The 17790-nt window shown below is 37.1% G+C and overlaps 1 protein-coding gene across 2 annotated transcripts; it reads right to left on the bottom strand.

Annotated features, from left to right (window-relative positions):
• Nucleotides 1–32: 32 nt before the first annotated feature.
• LOC107722568 (xin actin-binding repeat-containing protein 1-like) lies at nt 33–13483 on the bottom strand. 2 transcript variants are annotated; one of them, XM_016530974.1, is made up of 5 exons: nt 13310–13483; nt 8956–9110; nt 8010–8066; nt 2757–7202; nt 2235–2311 (listed from the first exon to the last, which is right to left on the bottom strand). In XM_016530974.1, the coding sequence occupies exons 4-5, from the start codon at nt 7200–7202 to the stop codon at nt 2309–2311; spliced, it is 4449 nt and encodes a 1482-aa protein (XP_016386460.1). In that variant the 5' UTR covers nt 8010–8066; nt 8956–9110; nt 13310–13483; the 3' UTR covers nt 2235–2308. The 2 variants fall into 2 exon arrangements, with proteins under 2 accessions (XP_016386459.1, XP_016386460.1); XM_016530973.1 differs by having other exon boundaries at nt 33–7202.
• Nucleotides 13484–17790: the final 4307 nt, after the last annotated feature.

Below are 17790 nucleotides of genomic sequence, written 5' to 3'. Positions count from 1 at the left end.
AGAAATAATAATAATTTAAAATTGATAACAAATACTGCTTTGTAAGTATTTTATTTGAGATAATTTTAATATACAGCATTTGAAACAAGTATTTAAGAGTAACACATTTATTAACACTTAATTGCAACAGTACAAAAAAACCTTGCTCTTAAAGCATTACAATAAAACTCTTTATTGTACACACATATAAAATGAGGACCAATAAAACTAATATATAAGTATTTTAAATAGAAATATAGAACTAACAATCACCAAAAAAATGCTACAAAACAAAATGGGCAGACAGGTTAATGTTTTTCTGTGTTGGGATGACTGAAAGTAACAAACACTTTTCTGTCTTTGCTTTTAGACAAAGAATTTGAGGAGAAGGTCTGGCCAGACCGTTGTGAAACAGGTGAAGCCATTTCTTCATATCTCCCTGGATTTGTAATTATATCATATGAGGCAGATAATTCACTCTCGGACTGCCTGGTAACAAATGTAGATCTTTTGGAAGAGAAGTAAGTATTCCCAAAGCAGTCTATCTCTTCGTATTTCTCACTGACAGTTTTAGTGCCAATGATTCCACTTGCAACCTCAGGAATGCGCTGTACTTCAAGAACGCTGACTTTCCTCCTAGGACTTGGAGGGCTACAAACATGGCTGGCTGAGCTTTTCTCAGGGGAGGATTGTCTGAAGGTGCTACTTGCATTAGGTTGATCAGCTGCTTTTGGGTTATCTGAGTGAGGCTGTAGGGATGTGGGTGACTCCACAGGTTTTCTCACACCAGAATGAATGGAAATGAATGAAGGCGAGCAGGGGACGTTTGAGCATGGTTTGCCCATTTGAACTTGATGTACATGTGGTACCTCTTTGGGCAGACACCTGTTATCAGTACTCTGTACCTGTTTCGATTGCACAGGTGTTGCTTTGCTGGATACAATGCTAATTTTCCTAATGTTTTTAGTATTTGGCGAGACATTGTCAGCATTTAAGGATTCACTAAACAGGCCTGACAACCCAGCAATGTCTGCCTCGGACTTTAAATTTGAAACCGAGTACAGAGCTTTTTTTATCGCCGCCTCTATTTCCAGGAGTTTAGCTAATGTCTGTTCTTTTAAATTGATGATGTCCATGCTTGCTTTCTCTAGGTCCTCAAATGCAGACTCAACAGAGGACATGCTCTCTACATCATCTCTTAAGCCCTCTGTCTCTGTGCCCGCTCTTGGACAATGTCTGCGTTTCATATTTTTTATTGGCTTGCTAATCCAAGCAGGCACATTCTCAAACAAAGTCTTTAGAGATTTGACATCCACCTCACAAGTCTCCCCCTCTATTTCTTGAACTTTTGACAAAATGATCTTCAGCTCTTCTCGTCTCATAAGGTTTTCGAAGATCTCCATGGATGCTTTTACATTGCCCCTCATGATCTCGTCTTTGTGGACGGAGAGTCTCTGGCGGCGCTCATCTTCTGTCTCTCTCCTAGCTTTCTTTTCTCTCAAAACAACTTTGTTCTGAGATGGAACTTCACATATTTCAGGTGTTGAAGGGGTGTCTCTGCTGGTGGAGTGTAACTCAGCTTTATTTGTGTTCTCTTTGGAAGTTTTAGCCTGTTCCTGGATGGTTTCTTTTTGCACAACTTTAATTTTCTTTGGGAAAATTGAAGTTGTTTTCTTTTCTCCAAAATTCTGAAGTGCAACCTTAAAACCTTTGTTTAATTCGTCATTATCTTTTGAATAACTCTGCATACACATCCTGATCTCCTCTGCAGCATTTATCCTCTGAATCACATTTTTCTCCATTCCTATTCTATTACAAGCAAAGGATCCATCATCAAGAGGGTCTGTTTTACTGACTGATGGAGTGTCTGTATGTTGCATGTGGAAATTTTGAACCCATTGCTCAGTGTACTGCACCTTTTGAAAATCCGTAGGATTGGTGAAGTTTGTCCTTTGAACTGGTTCATGAATGTTGCATGGTTTTTCTTTAATTTGGTTTAAAGTCTCCACTGTTTCGTTTTTATGCAAAGAAGTTTTGCTGGGAGCAACTTTGGATGGGATTGCTGGAGTCTGTTGCTTATTAATAAGATGCTCAGGTGAGCTTGGACAAATATGTGGGGTTTCTGCAATATGATTGGAGCTGGTGGTGATGTGTAATGGCTTTGGTGGAATAACTGGCTTCTGATCTTTAACCTGATTACCAGTTTTTGGAGGGATGGGTGGTGGATGTTTGCCTTTTCCTGCAAAAGAATTCGAGAGCTTTGAACAGTCCGTTTTGGAGCTAACAGATTCTGAATTCAGTGCCGAGATGGTCAGATGCTCACTTCCGGTCACTGAAACCGAAGAAGACAATTTAGTGTCAGATGAAGGCAAATTAACAAAACTCTGCTTGCATTCTACAGTCCCTGAGTCATCTGTCATTCTGCTTGGTGTGTAAAACTGTCCAGATTGTCTAAATAACATTGCTGCCTTGAAATCTTCTTTAGAAATATTAATGCTAGACTTCTCAAGAGACTGGAGTGTCTCTTGTATATTACCTCTAACAACTTCCTCCCTGACTACACTTCTCTGCTCTATTGCAGCACTTCGTAATGACTGGATTGCAGCCTTCACGTCACCTTTAACAATATCTGGCTCTAACTCTAAAACCTGAGCACTGTTATCTATCGCTCTTGAGTCATTTTCTGTACTAACATGTATTATATTTTCTGTCTCTCCCACTTCATTCTGACAACAAACTCTTTCGTTGGATCCCTGATCCTTTTCTATGTCACTAACCTTTCGAAATGTTGTAGTAATCCGCTGGTTACTGAAGGAGGATGTTGTAGACTGCTCCACTGTTGTGTTGCTTTGGCACTGAGATGATTCATTTAGATTATATAGCTTTCCAGGAGTGACAGGTTCTCGTTCTACACTCATGCTTTGGTTCTTTGCCCTCTCCAGGGATCTTTTGGCAGCCTTAACATCCCCTGAAATGATTTCCTCCTTAATTAATTTCCTTTCGTTTTCTTCTGAGCACAGTTCTTCTGCCTCTATATTCAGATCGTAAATAGTGCCTGGTTTGATGACCTCACGCTCCACATGCATGCTTTGTTGTTTTGCCCGATCCAAGGATTCAAGGGTCGCCTTAATGTCTCCAGAAACAATTTCCTCCTTCTGGACCATGACTGGCTGTTTGACTGCTTCATCAAGTTGCTGCTTGGCCGACAAAATATCACCTCTGACGATCTCCTCCTTTGGCACGCAGTTTCCAACACCCAGGTCTGTGCAGACCTCTGAGAAAACCTTTTTGACATTCTTCACATCACCTGGTACAACATCCAAGACTGTTCTTTCAGCTTGCTCCCTTTGTTGATTTAGGGTTCGCTTCGCTTCCTTGACATCACCTTGAATAATTTCAATTTGATCTCTACAAGAGGCTGACAGTTCCTCCTCAGAAAGTTCTTGCTGTAGACTCTTAAGGTCGCCCTTTTCAATGCAGCTTCGATACAAATCAACATTCCCCCTCTCGTTTTGTTCCAGTCTGCAAGACGGTTTGGTCTGCTGGTTGTGGGCAGTGGCAAGGAGGTTGCCAATGGTGAATTTGACATCTCCTCGTGCAATGTCTTGCGACTCAGTCACGTTGCTTTGACAGTGGAGGGAATACACTGTCATCTCTGGCTGCCCACCTTCAGATTCTTGCATCACCAAGCCTGTCTTGATTGTTTTTTGTTGGACGAGCAAGTTTTCTATTATTTTAACTGCTTCGTGGGTCTTACACTCTGCCTCAGGGTTATCTGTGGATCCGAATGGGATTTCAAGCACTGTGCTGTGCATCTGGCCTTGTTCGTCCTCTTTAAGTAGAACAACTTTAGGTTTCAGGTTCGGTTTTAACAGTAACTGCAGCATTATGTTCCTGATGTTTCCTTCAACAACTTCCTCTTTTTGAACTTTAGGCCCCTCGTTTTTCACAATCTGATATTTTGCCATGTTTACATACTTATAATCATTTGCCTGGATGATGATTCCACTTGAATGAATGAATGAATAATGGCAAAGGCGGTAGAGTATGTCTGTCACACTCTCTACAGTGATTTTGTCCAGCGGTGTGGTCTCGAATAACCAGGTTGTGCTTTTGACATCTGCCTTGGGAATTTCTTCCTTTGATGAAGCAAGCTCTTCAGTAGATTCATCGGTCTTTATTTTATCTAAGGCCTGTGATTCGAATAACCAAGTGCAGCGTTTTACATCTCCCTTTGTGTTATCCTCTCGATGTACAGTTGTCAAGGTGGTGTTCTCATCTGGCTCACCTTTTAGAGTATCAATAGGTTGATTCTCAAACAGCCAGGTTGAGGTACGTACATCACCTTGTTGAACATCTGTAACACTCACCATTCGCACAAACTTCTTTTGACCCGCTTGCTCAGTCTCAAAAAGTTGCTTGCTTTGTTGCACACTTTTCCCATTACCTACATCTTCAACAACCCTCACCGAGGGCCCTTCTTGAGGTGTGAAGGAGTCAAGGGGCTGAGTCTCAAACTTCCAACGTGCGGATTTCACATCTCCCTTGCGCACATCCTCTTGTGTAACTGCACGGATGACGTAGATTTCTTTGCCTGCTTGGATGGTATCCAGTGGCTTGGTTTCGAACATCCACCTTGCACCCCTGACATCTCCTCTCATCACTTCTTCTTTCTTTACAGTGGTAACTTCATGAAACTGTCCGTCCTTGTCTCTTATTGCATATAACGGCTGGGATTCAAAAAGCATAGTGCTGGACTTCACATTACCACTACCGCTTGTGGGCTTCTCAACACTCATTGACTGGTGCTGAAGCAGTTTGTCTTTATCCTGGATTTTGTCCAGAGAGAAAGTTTCGAAAATAAACTTCTTGCTTCCAACATCACCACCCTCAACATCACTGACAATGTGAGTTATTCTGTCCTCCTTCTCATTAATGTCGCTGATAGGCTGATTCTCGAACAGCCAAGTGAATTTGTGGACCGATCCTGACTGAATTTCGTTTTTCTGCTCCTCTTTGACACATTCACTTCCTATTTCATGAAGTGACTTGGATTCAAAGATTTCCTTGACACATGAGACATCTCCAGACTGGATGTCCACCTGACTGACATATCTTACATTTTGGCCAGAATATGTTTGCTTTGTTATTCTGTCCAAAGTTTCTGTTTCAAACAGGTGTTTCACCGTCTTCACATTCATATCACTTTTTATGTCTCCTTGCACACTACTGCATAATTTTAAACTGAAGTCCTTCTTGTCTTTACTGTTATCCAGTGGTTGTGTTTCAAAAAACCAAGTGTGTGACTTCACATCAGCTTTTGGCACTGGTTCTACATCCTGGTTCCTTTCTGATTTCTCATACAAAATGTCCATTGGTTGTGTCTCAAACAGCCATTTGCACGTCTTCACGTTACCCTTTTGAAATTCTTCCTGCGTTACTGTTGAATCTGCTTCGTTCTTACTCTTCACATTGATGCAATCCAAAGGTTGTGTTTCAAACATCCATTTAGCTGTCCTCACGTCACCTGCCATGTCCTCTTGCCTTGTAATGCCCTTGATGAGCTCTACTTTTCCACTGCCTTCTTCAAATTGGTCTAAGGGTTTCGTCTCAAACATCCATTTGTAATTCTGTACGTTCCCTTTGATGCATTCTTCTCTACTGACAGTCGTAACCTTGTGGAAATTTCCAGCACAGTCTTTAATTGCATACAGCGGCGTGGTTTCAAACAGTGAACGGTTGCCTCTGACATCCCCAGCTGTAATATCGTGGATATGACTTTTTGCTTTCTCAGAGATGTTACTAAGAGGTAATGTTTCAAAAAGGTTCTTGAAAGTCTTCACATCTCCTTTCTCAACATCTTGAACTTTGTTTCCACTGTCACTTGTTGTTTTACCAATACTGCATTTCTCAAACTGCAGCCTTTTGTCTTTAACTTCGCCTTTTTCGTCACTTGACACCACAACTCTCTTGAGCTGTCCCACCTCATAGCAGTCTTTCAGAGTGTCCATGGGCTGAGTTTCAAAAAGCCATAGTGTGGATCCTACATTTCCTCCAACAATTGCCGCCTCCTCTGAAATTTCACCCACAAACTCTCCTTTAAGAGATGACAGGGGTTGGTTTTCAAAAAGCTTTAGTTTGTTATGAACATCTGCTTCCCCAGTGATGTCCTCCACTGTTCCTTTGAACTTTTGTTCTTCCACAGCACCTTCATGAATTGCATCAAGTGGCTGGGTCTCAAACATCCATTTTTTCTTATCAACACCACCTTTCTGGGCTTCCTCAAGTGAGATCCCTCTAATGATTTGCACACCAGCTCCTTTATTAATGTGGTCCAAGGGTTGAGTTTCAAAAAGCCAACGTGCTGTTTTAAATTCACTGCTTTGGATTTCCTCTCTACAGATTGATTTGATTTCATGGATTTTGCCACTGCTATCCCTAATTGCGCAACAGGGATCTGCTTGAAAGAGTTTGACTGTTTTCTTCACATCTCCTTTATTCTCCTGGAGTTCTGATTTGAGTGTTAAAAAGTGCTGGTCTTCAACAGAGCAGCAGCGGCCTAAAGCGTCGAGTGGTTTGGATTCAAACAGGAGACGTGTACCTCTCACATCTCCCTTCTGAACGGGTTCCTTCAGTACGACCTCCACGATTTCCTCATTCTCCATCTTTGACTTGCTGATTGAATCTAGGGACTGTGTCTCAAACAACCAGGTGGCCGTGCAAACATCTCCTTTGACTACACCTGGCCTCTCTCCTGCTGTTGTGTGTTGACTATCAAACACTGAATGCTCAAACAAAGAGGATTTGCTCCTCACATCCCCACCTTGAAGATTTTCCTCATTGAGAAGTTTTTTAGTTTCGTGTGGGTCTCCAATATTGTCAAGAGTCCAGTTTTCAAATATCCAGCGCATGGACTGGACTTCTCCCTGATATGCTGTGTCTGCTGCTTGGGGATTTATTGCGTCTATCAGTTCATCATCTACATCATCAAGATTCATCTTTAATTCGGGATGAATGTGTTTAAAAAGACGCTTCAGTTCACTTTTTTGTCGTTGCTGGTAGAACTCTGAGAAGGTTTCTTTTGGCGGTGGTACGGGGAGGAAGTTCTGGCTTTGATCCTTTTGAAGTGATTCCAGAACCTGAGGTCTTGGTAGAGGAGGAAGAAAATCATAATCTCCACCGGAGGCATCTGTCACTTTTATCTGTTTGGCTTTTTCTGCCATCTTGGATGCAAAGAAGAAGGATGAAGTCTCAAGTTACTCTCCACAACACAATGAATTAAATTGTCGTAATGGTAAACTCTTAATTAAAACACTGTTCAAATAAAAATGTTAGTATTATTAAGCTTAAAAGCCATACTTTACCTTTTTTCTGAGTTTAGCTGGAACAGCTGATTTAGTTCACTGCACACATATTCATGTGAGGTTTGACTTCATTTATGATGGTTTTCAGCCTTGTTAGTAGAAAATTCATGCTCCACAACAAATACAGTTTCATTTCCAAACATTTTTGAAAAAAAAAAAGGCTTGAAAGAATAGGAACAAGAATATTTTCTGGAATATGATTCACTGTGACCACAACAAAACGGCAGCTATAATGCCAACTAAGTGCAGGAATATCATAAAATTTATTAGGCTACAAAGACTACAAACTCAAAAGATTTTCATGCTGTGCCTTTTAGATATGTGTGCCTTTTTACCTATTAAGAAGTCTACTTTCACTGTATCACAAATCCTGTCATTAACAAGGCTACATTTTTACAACATCACTGTTACCATGGCTTTGATTTTGATTTAATTATAATGGTAACATATCCTTCCTGTGTGGAAATATTGTAATAAAGCATTGCTAAATGATTTCTTGTTGCTTTTTTTAATATACTAAGACAGTCACAAGAAAGTCTGTGTAATTTTCATTATATTTGTTTCTAAATTAGTCACACAGCACCTATTAGCATTAGTCATTAGTCACACAGCAGGCTTACCTATTGATCCTGACTTAAAAAAGTCAGCTAGAACTGTTGTTCATACCTTGCTTTGTTTTTTCTTCTTTCCGCTTGAGATCAAGTGCTCCTGGAACACACTGCCCTGAGAAAGAAGCATGTTTAATTATTCCTGCTAATTTTTCATAGAAAGCACTCAAGACTTCATTTGCATAAAGCTGTTTTTAAAGGGTTAGTTTACCCAAAAATGAAAATTAGCCCATAAATTACTCACCCTCAAGTCATCCTAGGTGTATATGACTTTCGGTTACACTTTATTTCGATAGTCCACTTTAGACATTCTATTAACTATAAGTAACTTTGTAACTACATGTCAACTACATGTCAACTAATTTTCATTAATTTGCAACTACATGTCTACTAACTCTCAGAGTAGACTGTTAGGGTAGGGTTTAGGGTTAGTAGAATAAGTTGACAAAGAAAGTGTTAGAAGATATTAAGCAGACAATCTACTAATACTCTACTGTTGGCGCAAGCTACATTAAAGTGATTGTTACGTTTTGAATATGGACATTTTTCTTACAAAAACGCATTGATTCGCTACAGGAGGCCTTTGTTCACCCCCCGGAGCTGTGTGAGACACTTTTTTTTATGGATGGGCTCTTTTTATTTCACTTCTTTTGGACTGATGCATGCAACACCCGCTGAGTGGCATTAAACAGCTTGAAAGATCAAAGACAATTTTTAATATAACTCCGACTGGATTCGTCTGAAAGAAGAAAGTCATATACACCTAGGATGACTTGAGGGTGAGTAATTTATGGGCTAATTTTCATTTTTGGGTGAACTAACCCTTTAACAACACATCACTTTAGTGACTGAGGAAAATACTGGCCAACAAGAGACTTGTACTGTAAAATGAGCATGTACCAGACTTCACAGCATTGCATGCATGTGTGTGATTCAGTCTGAGCACTTGACCTCATAGATGCCTGTGTGTTGTGAGTGATATGACAGATGCAGTGAGCACTCACTTGCTGTTCGATATATCCTGAGGAGTCTGCAGCTGCTAGTTTTGAGAGGTAAAGGGCAGATCTGTCTTTCACACTCGGGATAGGAGAGGATGTGTACTTAGGTTTGTGGTCTTGATAGGAGGCAGATTCTCTGTCTGTCTTGAAATGTTTCTTATCTAATTTACAGAAAAAACAAATATTGTTACAAAACTACAATCAGAAATGATTTCTAAACTAAAAATAGTCACTCATATTGCATATGCAACTTCTTGGAGGTATCTAAATAATTAAATATCATTAATTATTATGACATGTTTTTCATTGTTTTATTTGACTTGTTTTTGGAATAAGAATTTATGGCTTTTGATAGTAGATGATGTTTGTTTTGGTATTACCTGGTGATTATTTGATCACAATTGAATTATTTATTAACTTGCATTATCTATTAAAGATTAAATTTTGTATGTGCATAAAAAAAAGAAACGCGCCTACATACAGCTGTTTATGAAGTCTTTATGCAATGCAAATGTGACAGAAACTATCTGAAGCAGAAATAGTATCTGTGGCATGCTATCTAAGCAGATTTTGTCATAATTTTGTGTTCATAAAATAAATGAAAATCAAACCCAAGGCTTTTAAAACATTTTTGTGTTATAATAATTCAGAAGTAGGCTAGAAATAAGACAAGTGTGACCTGACCCAGTTCCTTGGCCATTTAGTGGTTCTGATAGTGGTATATATATAGACTGAGGCTGGTGCTGGTATGCTTTTATCTGTGTGCTATTATTATACTTCAAGGACCTATGGAAACTATTTAGCTCCACACATACTATATGAATGTGTAATTGCAAAATATTTAGAATAGATGAATTTTTCAAATTACATTTGCTACAGTCAGTACAGTCAGATGTGCTATTACAATGTGATTATATTTCTTAGCATGACCTCTAACTAAACAAAAACAGTGGCCTTCATGCCATTGTAAAATGTAAAAAAGAAACAACAGTCATGTCAGCCCAATCCTGACCCTTTTTTAAGGTTTCACATTCTCAGAGGACACTCTGGGACAAAGCTTCCCTGATTCATGCTTCTGATCTTAGCCTTTTTTTTTAACCATGGGAATTGTTAATTTTTGCTAGCATCACTGAAGCATTTTCATAGATTTATTTAATATTATAATTTTTTTGGATCGGCATCCAAAAACAATACTGTATATCAAGAGAGCAAATTATCAGATGTTATAGATTCAGAATGATAAAATAGCTATTATAATGATAGAAATTGGTTATTTAGCTGACACCAGAAGTTTGTTACCAAACAATCAAAAAACTTTTTTTTTTTTGTATCTTCTGTATTAGTGTGCTTGATGTGACCTGAAGTTTCTGAATGCTGAATTACAGTAGATCATTTATAATTCTTGATGATATGTGATGTAATTATGGTTTGGAGCAGCAGAAGAGCACATCAAATTATCGTAAAGCTGCTGTAAGCTTGATCAAAACAAAACCTTTCCCTATGAGGCCAGGAGCACTAGAGGCAGCACAGGTCTGTCAGCTGTAACTAATGACTATATTCGTGCATACCTCTGTTTTTCACACTGTAAGCTCTCATGGGACAAAAGGACAGGGCCCATCACTGGCGCCACTCACGAGTCTGGGCTTAAAACGTTTGCATAGCTGGATGAGCACACAGAATAATAGGGCCACACCAGGGGCGTAGCCATCATTTCAGAAGTGAGGGGGACAGAAATGTTATATATATATAAAAAAAAGAAATAAAAAAAATTATATATATATATATTAAAAAAACATTACAATATAGCATTTCTGTAATCTATACAACCTACCAGTCAACAGTTTTTGAACAGTAAGATTTTTAATGTTTTATAAAGAAGTCTCTTCTGCTCACCAAGCCTGCATTTATTTGATCCAAAGTACAGCAAAAGCAGTGATGTTGTGAAATATTTTTACTATTTAAAATAACTGCTTTCTATTTGAATATATTTTTAAATGATTGCTGTGATCAAAGCTGAATTTTCAGCATCATTACTCCAGTCTTCAGTGTCACATCCTTCAGAAATTATTCTAATATGCTGATTTGCAGCTCAAGAAACCATTTTTAATTATTATTATTATTATTAATGTTTTTTGAGCAGCAAATCAGAATATCAGAATGATTTCTGAAGGATAGTGTGACTGATGCAACAAATTTCGCTTTGAAATCACTATAAATTACATGTTTAAATATATTCAAATAGAAAATAGCCATTTTAATTTGTAATAATATTTCACAATTTTTTTTTTTTTGATCAAATAAATGCAGCCTTGGTGGGCAAAAGAGACTTTCAATCACATTAAAAAGCTAACCAACCCCATAATTTTGAACGATAATGTATGTGAACACTGCTTTCGCATCTGTGTACTTGCGTAACATACATTTTTGGCCTAAATGTCAACTTTTTCCTCCTTGAGTAGAAACAAGCTACAAATTGAGAGAAATATAGCGACTGTCTTTTGGCGTCGTTCCCTGGCATTGTGACGCACTACATTGTGCTGTTTTGTTCTGGTCCTCATATGACTTTCTGCGCGAGAGCGCCCTCCGGCTACGAGTATGAATGAAACATACACTGCACGGAGTGTTTATCGCTCCGCGATGTTCATCTCGCCTTATTCTGGGTCCGAATAAAACATCAGATCATGCACAGACTATCCTGTCTCTTTGAATTTAAATCTATATTTATTCACACCGGCTCTTGAAAATCTCTATGCGAACACACTTGCCCGAAAAAGTGCAGGCAAAAGTGCGCGTCCCCCGCGTAATCTACGCCCCTGGGCCACACAATACTGGGGTCTCGCTAGACGTTACTGTTTAGCAGAGAGAGATATCATCAAGCCTGAATATTGTGCTCTCTGATTTGTTAAAAATGCATTTAGTCAAATTATTAAAACAACAAATGTTACATTTTAAGAAGCAGCAGCAGCAAAACATTTAGCTAAGGATTTAAATGAAAACACTGTGTGTAAAGTTTATCAAATTTCATTTGATATTTGTGATAAAAGTGCCAGCTTGCATTTCCATTAAGCCTAATCTGACATAAAGGGTGTAATCAAGGAATTATAATGTATGGTTATGGACAAGATCAAAGACCTCTGTTGAGTTAAACACTGTCCATCTCTCCCTGCTTGCTTTTTTCATTTAAAATCATTTAATTTAGAAGTCTACACATTTATCTGTGATACAATTTATTAGATGATGAAGTCAGATGAAGTCAGCTCTCATTCACAGCTATTCAGAAGCAGGAATGGAGGGCACAGCTATTAGCGTCCTAGAATGTGAGTGCTTTTGTGCTGCTGACAGCTGTCCAAATTATTGTGATATGCGCTTGGTATTTATTCTCTTCAGCTGCCTTCCTTAGTTTCCTGTGAGCACTCAAAGGTCTTGTTAAAACCACAACAACTTAAAACTATGACTTAAAATAGGGCAGTATTGACAAAGGCATGTTTAGCTGACACTTCTGTCCGTCATGATATTAACCACAATATTCAACAACAAGATTTCAGGTGGTATTTACACTTCTGTTCAAAAGTTTGGGGTTGGTAGGATTTAAAAAAAAGAAATCAATACTTTTATTCAACAAGTATGCGTTACATTAAACAAAAGTAAAGAGTCTTATATTGCTACGAAATAAATGCTGTTCTTACAGACTTCCTATTCATTAAAGAAAAAAAAAGTTTTATGGTTTCCACGAAAATATGAACTGTCTTCAACATTGATGTTTCTTGAGCAAATCAGCATATTAGAATAATTTCTGAAGGATCATGTGACACTGAAGACTGGAGTAATATTCTTATTACCATTAACATTTTAAAATATATTGAGATAGAAAATAGTTATCTTAGATAGTAATCATATATAACAATATTACCGGTACTATTTTTACAGTATTTTTGGTCAAATAAATGGAGCCTTGGTCAGCAAAAGAGACTTAAAAAAAAAAAAGAATCTTACCGACCCCAAACTTTTGAATGTTAATGTGTGTATATATTTGTTACTTTAACATCCTGTTGTTAGAGCTCAGGTTAAATAAGTAACTGCCCTTATTTTTTTACTCGGGGTTAATTATTATACATTTGAGATAATTGTCATTACATCATAAGACATGCAGCTTGACATCAATGGATCATTTGAAATTTGCATTTAAAACGACAACATGACCATCATGCTCTGGTATAATTAAGGAACCGTTCCCAAATCAAAATTTAAATGACAATATTATAATTTATGTCATATTTAGTTTATATAATATATAAAATGCATTCATATTTTAATTGATACTATTCGCAGGCTTCCTGTCCACACTGATTACTGTACTCACAGAGTGAAATGCTGGTTCCTGATAGCAGGTCTTACTGCCTTTAAAGCCTCAGTCTTGTATATTTCTGCAGGTGATGACTTGTGTGTCTCTGTGAGTGTTCGTCTGACTCTGATGCTGTCTGTAGCGGTAGTCCTGTCTCACTCTGTCCCCCTCTAATGGGCGACAGCTGATTTTTATCACTGCTCACTGCGGAGCAGGGATGAGGCCAGCCTGCTATTTTGGAAGCAGCATGGGCGGTATTCCACACGCCTGAGTCAATCAGGGCTTCTGGAAGTGACTGGGGTACAGGGAACCCCCTTGAGCATAATTCCCACAATTCCCACATTAGTCTAGATTTCCTTCCTAATGCCATCAGATGTTTGAAAGGTACTGAAAATTGAATTTCAGTGGCTTTTTGGCTGATTGTTCAGAAAGAGTCTCATGTAACATCTCTATTTTTAACTGTTTATGAATTGAAATCCTAAATCTGAACACTGCTAATAGGAACATCATGCCAGTGACGTTTGATGGTGTCGACAGAGCTTGCTAATACATCTCAAAATAATAATAAGGCACTGACTAAAGCCATAAATGTACTTGTGAGTATTAATACTTACGAATTGTTGAAACAGAGCCCGTGGTAATCTGAGGCGATAATGACACTGTTCTGTTGAAGTTACATAATTAAGCTTTAATATAGTCTCTATGTGTTGTGGATAAGACTACACACAGAACTTGCTGTGTATTTTGACACAAAATATTGTATAAAGTGGTCCTGAAAATTGTTTGGACACTTAACTCAAACTTCATTTGTAAAAGAGTGACTGTATTAAGTTAGTTCGCACAGTTCATCACATTAATATGTTCATACATTTGACAATATATAAATATAGTTTTTAATAAACCTTTTTCTATTTTTGTAAAGTGCCTGTTGCTCATGTTATTCTAATTAAATTATATGATTTTTTAAAAACTAAATGCTTAAATAACTAAAAATCTATATTTATATTACTATTTTTGTATTAATAATATATTGTTCTGGGTTTAGATTGTAAAAGTCTTGAATCTAAAGACACATCTCTTCCATCCACACTTTCTCTCTATTCTATTTCTATTCTATCTACTTGTTTTCTTTTTATTTATTAGAAAAACTTGACCTCTAACACTAGTGTTCTCTACTCTCTTTATTCCATCTACTTTTCTTTTTAATTATTATAAAAATAATAACTTGACCCTCTAACACTAGCTCAATCTATTCTATCTCCTTTCTATCTACATTTTATTCTTTTTATTTATTATTAAAAAAAATAAAACCCTTGCTACGTGTACTGCATTAGACTTACTAGGACTTGTCATAACACATATTTTTGGCTCTTTTGTTGTTTTGATTGCTTCTATTACCATCATTTTTAAGTTGCTTTGGATTAAAGCGTCTGCTAAATTATTAAATGTAAATGTAAATGTAATAAAATAACATTCTTACATTGTTCAAGGGACAGTTCACCCAAAAACGAAAATCCTGTCATCACTCACCCTCAAATTGTTCTAAACCTGTATGACTTTCTGTCTTCTGTTTCACACAAAAGAAGATATTTTGAAGAATGTTCGTAACCAAACAGTTGACGGTAGCCATTGACTTTCTACAGTTTTTTTCCATACTATGGAAGTCAATGGCTACCATCAACTATTTGGTTACCAACATTCCTCAAAATATCTTCCTTTGTGTTCAGAAGAAGAAAGAAACTCATACAGGTTTGGAAAAACTTGAATTTTCATTTTTGGGTGAACTATTCGTTTAAAAGTGATTTAACTATATCTAAAATACTTTTATGACCACTGTATGACATAAAACACCATTGTAGGCACAGCTGGGTTTTTTTTCAAGTAAAGACACTGAAGGATCTCTCAATCCAAAGACACTGAATCAGCCCAGTCCAAAGTGTTACTCAAGCGTTATGAATGTAAGATCAGTGGATGAGGTCTGTGGCATAACTGTCACTGTATACAGTATTTTATGTCTCCTGAATGCACTGTGCACATACTTACGTATCCTCACATTCAGTCCTGCTCTCAGCCCTCATTGAAAACCTTTGAAATACGACTCACTATTTGCAGACAGGATTTTGTGTATGTGACGTTAAGCCGAAACCTTTCTGTTAGGATTATTTGAGGAATATTTTTAACACAGACACAGCCGGCAGATTCAGTTGTCACCGCATGCTTGTGTAGGAAGACTTTAGATGCCAAGGTTTTGTCTCACATAGGGCATAAAGTTCACATGACCTTTGACCTCACAGTTACTAACATCACAGCTGAGTTAAGAAGAAATAAATAACTGGCAAATATGCTCACTCATTTACACTAGATGTACAAATAATTAGGTGTATTTATAATGTGTTAATCAACTTACCATTCAGTCCAGTGGAGGATCGCGTGACATATCCAGGAACCCCACTGATTGTCCTTCTTCTCATTGTCTCATTGAAGGTTTTTTCTTTCTGTTTCTAAGGTAATCAAAAATATTTTTAATATATAATATAATATTATATTAAAATGATAAAAATATAATTATATTAAGTTATATTAATATTTATTATAATAATAGTAATAATAATAATGTTAAGATATAATTATTTATTGTTTCATCCTATTTTAGACAGGTTAGGATAGGTTAACAATAGATTTTTAAGATAAAATATACATAGTATTATTATTATTAAGGCATTGTTGATTTATTGTTTTTATCTTTTTTAATTAAAAACATGTGTGAATCATATTGAACTGACTCCAAACCCTGTGTGACTTAATTTTCATATCATATTTGTTTTATTTATATATAACTGAACATTTTCTTGCTCCTCTCAGGTTAGGACAGAATATAAATAATAATAGTGATATAATAATAATAATAATATTACTAAAAATATAAGTAATATTATTAGAATATTAGCATATTTTTGTGTCTTTTGTGTCTTTATTTTAAAGTGTGTCAGCTCCTATTGAATAAACTCTGAAACAGTGTTATTTTAGTATTGTTTATATACTATTTGAATGAGCTTTTATTTTTATATTTTCATTTTAATTTTGTAAAAATTAGTTTTATGTTTAATGTGCTTTTATTTTATTTTATTTTTTAGTTCAGTTTTAATTTTTATTTCCAGTTAATTTTAGTGCTTCAACTTAAACATTCGTTTTCTTTTTTTATAGTTTAAACTTGCATCAAATATTATTTCTTCATTTTATTTCAGACTTATGTCAATTAACAAAAATGTTTTGAATTGATTTAGTTTTTGTTATAGTTAACGATAATAACCCTGGGCTGAACACATAATTTAGTGATTAAATTAGGAGAAAAGCATACATGTTCCTTTCCTGAGTCATGACCGCCCATGCTACACAAACACAAACAGAAATAAAACATGACGTGACTGTAACACACACCTGATGAGCCTTGTCCTTTTTGGCGCTGGTGATAGTAGTAGCACCAGAATAGACTTTCTCCCAGCCCGTCTGTGCCTCCCTCCACTGTGAGGGACTGTGACTCACTGGGCTGCTTTTGGTCTGCGGTGTGACGTTGAGCCGAGGGCTGCTGGCGTACTTCTTTGACTCAAACAGGACCCTCTGAGCGCTAGGGCCCACCAGGTCTGGCTGGGGCAGCATGTCCATTGAAATACTTCTGGACAAAGTGTTATTTGTCCCACCGAGGGACTCATATCTCCTCCAGAGATTTTCAACTTTACTCTCTTCATGGTTTGATCTTCTCAGGCCAGATGACTGTGGGATACAGATATCTATGTATGCCGCAATTGATTGAGAGTATTGCTATTCCACTTATTATACAATCAATCAAAGGATTTTACCTTAGAACATGCCTCTTCTCTGTCAATATCTGTGAGATCCACACAGCTTTCATACCTAACAAAAACAGCCAGGTTTAGGCAATAAACTTCAAGGAACAGGTGGAATATGGTACATAGAACATGGTAGTCAACATATTTACCTTTCAACAAGCTGAGAAACAGGTGTCCTTCTGTCCCAAAACAGCACCTCTGATGTGGACCTTGAACTATGACCTCCAGAGAGGCTCTTAAGAGATTGACTTCTTCTCAAGGTAAAGCTCATCTTCGTGGAGAAAATAAATCAGTAAGTAAATCAAACACAAAATAGTTATTTTAACTTTTAATTAATAACTTTTATACTACGGGGCCGTTGAATGCGTGAATCTGATTGGTTGACGAATGTGTGTGCAGTTATTTTCAGGGAAACCCATGGCTAAAGTAGTTATGTGTCCATATTGAAACGCCAAACAATTTCAGTATTTCAAAGGTCCTTACAGCCTACAACAGCAAAAAAACCAAAACCTACAACGACACTGACCAAGCATTTAATATAGCATTATTTTCTAACAATTCAACGGCACGTCTTCAATTATTCCTTACTTAATGTATAAGATTCTACCCCATATATAATTATACACACACACACACACAGATGTATATAAT

The sequence above is a fragment of the Sinocyclocheilus rhinocerous genome, unplaced genomic scaffold (assembly GCF_001515625.1).
Source record: "Sinocyclocheilus rhinocerous isolate Xijiao unplaced genomic scaffold, SAMN03320098_v1.1 scaffold541, whole genome shotgun sequence".
NCBI lineage: Eukaryota > Metazoa > Chordata > Actinopteri > Cypriniformes > Cyprinidae > Sinocyclocheilus > Sinocyclocheilus rhinocerous.
Note: the sequence above shows the minus strand (reverse complement) of the source record. Positions and strands in the feature narration are given on the sequence as shown.